Below are 3,314 nucleotides of genomic sequence, written 5' to 3' on the forward strand. Positions count from 1 at the left end.
AGCTGGGTGGGTCTTGCCTCTAGCCTCTTTGCAGGGAGTTCTGCTGAAGGGTTCCCTGCTGGGCCTACAGCCTGGGTCGAGTGAGGATCCGTGGGCCCCGGGTCCCCGGGACTGCGCTCCTGGTCTAATCAGGATCCCACGGTCCGGGTCCCGTGGCCCGGGTCGTCTCACTCACTCACTCGCCAGGCCTGTGCTCTAGGTCTCTTCAGGATCCGGAGGGCCCCAGGTCGTCTCACTCACTCGCTGGGCCTGCACTCTGGGTCTATTCAAGATCCCGCGGCTCCGGTCATCTCACTCACTCGCAGGGCCTGCGCTCTGAGTCAGTTTGGGAATTTTTGTTTTGTTTTCAGTGAAGAGCTAACCTATGGCTTTGCATATACTAGAAAACACTACCACTGAACTATATCCTCATCCTGAGATTGTTTTTTCTATATCATTTAGATAATTTTGCTTTCTTTAGTCCTTATCTAATATGAGGTAAATATTCAGAACATATGATAGAGGTAAAGAGAATGCAATTTTCTATTTCCAAATATTTTCAAAAAAAGTTCAAGCCTCCTTTCATGTGATCTGTTAAATATTCCTCAGGTTCGTGAACAAGAAAGGGATATCGCCTTACAGATAAGAGAAGACATAAAGCAAAGGAGAAATCAGCAGTTTGCTCGTTTGGCCGAGGAGCTAAGGGCAGAATGGAAAGAATCACAAACTCAGAAAATACAGAACTTGGAAAAACTTTATTTGGCAAGTTTAAAAAGTATGGGAGAGGGACATCGGCAGGCCAAAGAAAATGTGAGTAAGAGCCACCAGACTACATGATTGTAGCAGTAATTTTTTTTTTTTATGTATTTGGTATGGGATCTCGCATGCAGTTCAGACTCATCGTGATCCTCTTGCCTCAGCCTCCCCAGTGCTGGGCTTACAGGCATGTGCCACCACACCCAGTCTACTAATATTCTTAAATTTTATTTGTTGAATTCTTACATAATAAAGCTATTTTTGTGTATAGTATTTGTTTTGGACTGCCTGGGCTTTTTTTTTTTATTTATTTAATATAATTTGAGAATCACAGTATGTTCATTTCCTAGTAACTCATGCCGAGTACAATTGCTCTTCCTATGACATTTAAATTTGCATTATCCTTTTCTAGTTCTTATTTACCTACATAAATCAGATAACCTTTTAAATCATTATTTCAGACATTTTGGATAGACTCAGGAGGGAGAATTCAAATTTCCCATTTGAGCATCATTCCCAATACCTCTCAACTTCTATGATTTTTTATCTACATATATTTACTTTTTTTTCTTTGTTGACTTCCAGGAAGGCAAAGTGGAACCAACTCAGGATTTAAAACTGTTCCCTGATTTATTTTGATGTGATTTACAGTCAGAAAACAACAGTTTATAGTCCTAGACTCAAACGGTAAACAGACCAATGTCGAAGAAAATAAACCTTTGATAATGAGTTAGGAAAAGAAATGTCTACATCTCATCTCGCAGCCTGTTTTTTTGTTCTGGTGTTAGTTTACATTTTTAGAAATACCTTCAAGTTCTGACATTAGATTTTTATAGTTTGGGGTTTTTTTTTTATTTTTTTGTGGCTAGCTTAGCCTGCCCGAGGGGGCATGGCTCACATGGCTGGTATGGCGTGTGGCACGGGAATCTAACTGTGGTCCCTGCAGTTGCCTAAGCAGGTGCTTTAGAACACTGAGCTATCTCACTGGCCCCAATAGTTTTATATGTGTATCACCATTAACTTTATGCTTTCGTGCAGTTTTACCCAACTTTCATGGTTTTTGCGGTAGCTGAAAAAAGAGACCCACCAGAATCACTGTGAGATTTTAGTTAAGTGGATTCATTTATTCCTTAAGTTAACTATATTCTAAGTATGATATTCTCTTTGTTTTTATAATGCTACTAAGTAATTACATTAAGTCTTCTTATTTTGGCCCTCCTAATATATTGGTTAAGGTATCCTTACTGTACTTCGGCAAATACTGCTGTAGCATGTAGGAAGAGCTGACGAAATGGAAGTCACCTCTGTTCAGACATTAAAGAAAATGCATTTCCAGAAGTTTTGTTCAACCTGACATTTTCACTTACATCTATTTTTAGGAACCTGATTTGGATGCTCTGGCACAGCAGACAGCAGAAAGGAAAAGAAAAGCAGAAATGAGGCATAAAGAAGCCTTGAAAATACAGAAAAATCAAAAAGAAATATTAATGAAACAAAGAAACTGGTAATTATTTTGCCACATTCCTAGCTGAAACTAATATGGCTGGAAGTGAAGGATGCGTAGCGTCCTGTATGAGCGGTTATTATCCAAGTTGTACGGTATATCCATTGCATTTCGTTAAACTGGGCTTAAAAATAATCCAGGGGAGAGTGTTTTGCTTAGATGAAATAATAACCGAGCTTTCTTTAATTGGAGTCTGGACATGCTGAGGTTAGAGGCAATTACTAAGTTTGTGGAACAATGTATAGATGTCACAGTTCATGTCAGAACTTCTCATGCAAGAAAAAGATATTAATGTAGTTTAGAACATTAAAAGAGGTTTGTAGACTCTGGAAGTCGTAGTGTTTTTTGCATAGTATAAAAATTAAAGTGCCTCTTATGGGTCAGCAGTGGTCATTTTGTACAGTGGCTTGTCTCTTCCAACATTTCTTTTTGACACTGAACTGCTCTGAAGAGCATTAGGTGTTTTGCTTGGTTGGTCCCCACTATGGAGCTTTATAGTTTTAGATATGTCTCTTAGAACTGATAAACATTGCCTTGCATCGTGTCTACTATACATAGATTCTTCTTTTTTTTTCTTTTTTGGGGGACTACTGGGATTAAACCCAGGGTGTTCACATTGCACCACACCCAAATTTGTACTCTTTATTTTGTGACATTGTCTCAGTCAGTTACCCAGGCTGGGCTCACACATGTGATTCTCCTGCCTCAGCCTCCCACAGTGCTGACATGACAAGCATACACCATGATGGTTAGCTTAGACTCTTTATTAAATTACTTACTATGTTTGTGGGATCAGACTAGAGGACTCCTAGAAATTCTGTTGGCTCCGTGTTGTAACACAAAGAATGTATCTGAGAGATTAACTGATATTTCTTTGTTTTTAAGGCATATAAAAGCTCGGAAGGAAGCATTGCTTGTAGAAAAAGAAAGATCTGCCAAAATTACGAGTTTGCCTCCTCCTCCTCTAGCTCCTTTTGAGGTAAATTACTTGGGACTTTGAGAGAAACTGGGTTATGAGGATTCTTTGTAATTAAAATTCAGGGGAGGGCCAGGGAGATGGCTCAGTGGCAAAAGC

The 3,314-nt window shown here is 39.5% G+C and overlaps 1 protein-coding gene across 9 annotated transcripts in view; it reads left to right on the forward strand.

Moving 5' to 3' along the window:
* The window catches only part of Cep295 (centrosomal protein 295), a 51,333-nt gene that overhangs the window by 6,552 nt on the left and 41,467 nt on the right, over positions 1-3,314 (forward strand). For all 9 annotated transcript variants that reach the window (XR_002818841.1, XM_023704977.1, XM_023704980.1 and 6 more), the window contains exons 3-5: positions 589-789; positions 2,115-2,239; positions 3,125-3,218. Coding sequence is in view for 8 of the 9 variants with exons in the window: in XM_023704977.1 (XP_023560745.1) it covers positions 589-789; positions 2,115-2,239; positions 3,125-3,218 (420 nt within the window). In the remaining variant the exon portion in view is untranslated. The remainder of the gene's footprint in view (positions 1-588; positions 790-2,114; positions 2,240-3,124; positions 3,219-3,314) is intronic.

The sequence above is a fragment of the Octodon degus genome, unplaced genomic scaffold (genome assembly GCF_000260255.1).
Source record: "Octodon degus isolate 3935 unplaced genomic scaffold, OctDeg1.0 scaffold00209, whole genome shotgun sequence".
NCBI lineage: Eukaryota > Metazoa > Chordata > Mammalia > Rodentia > Octodontidae > Octodon > Octodon degus.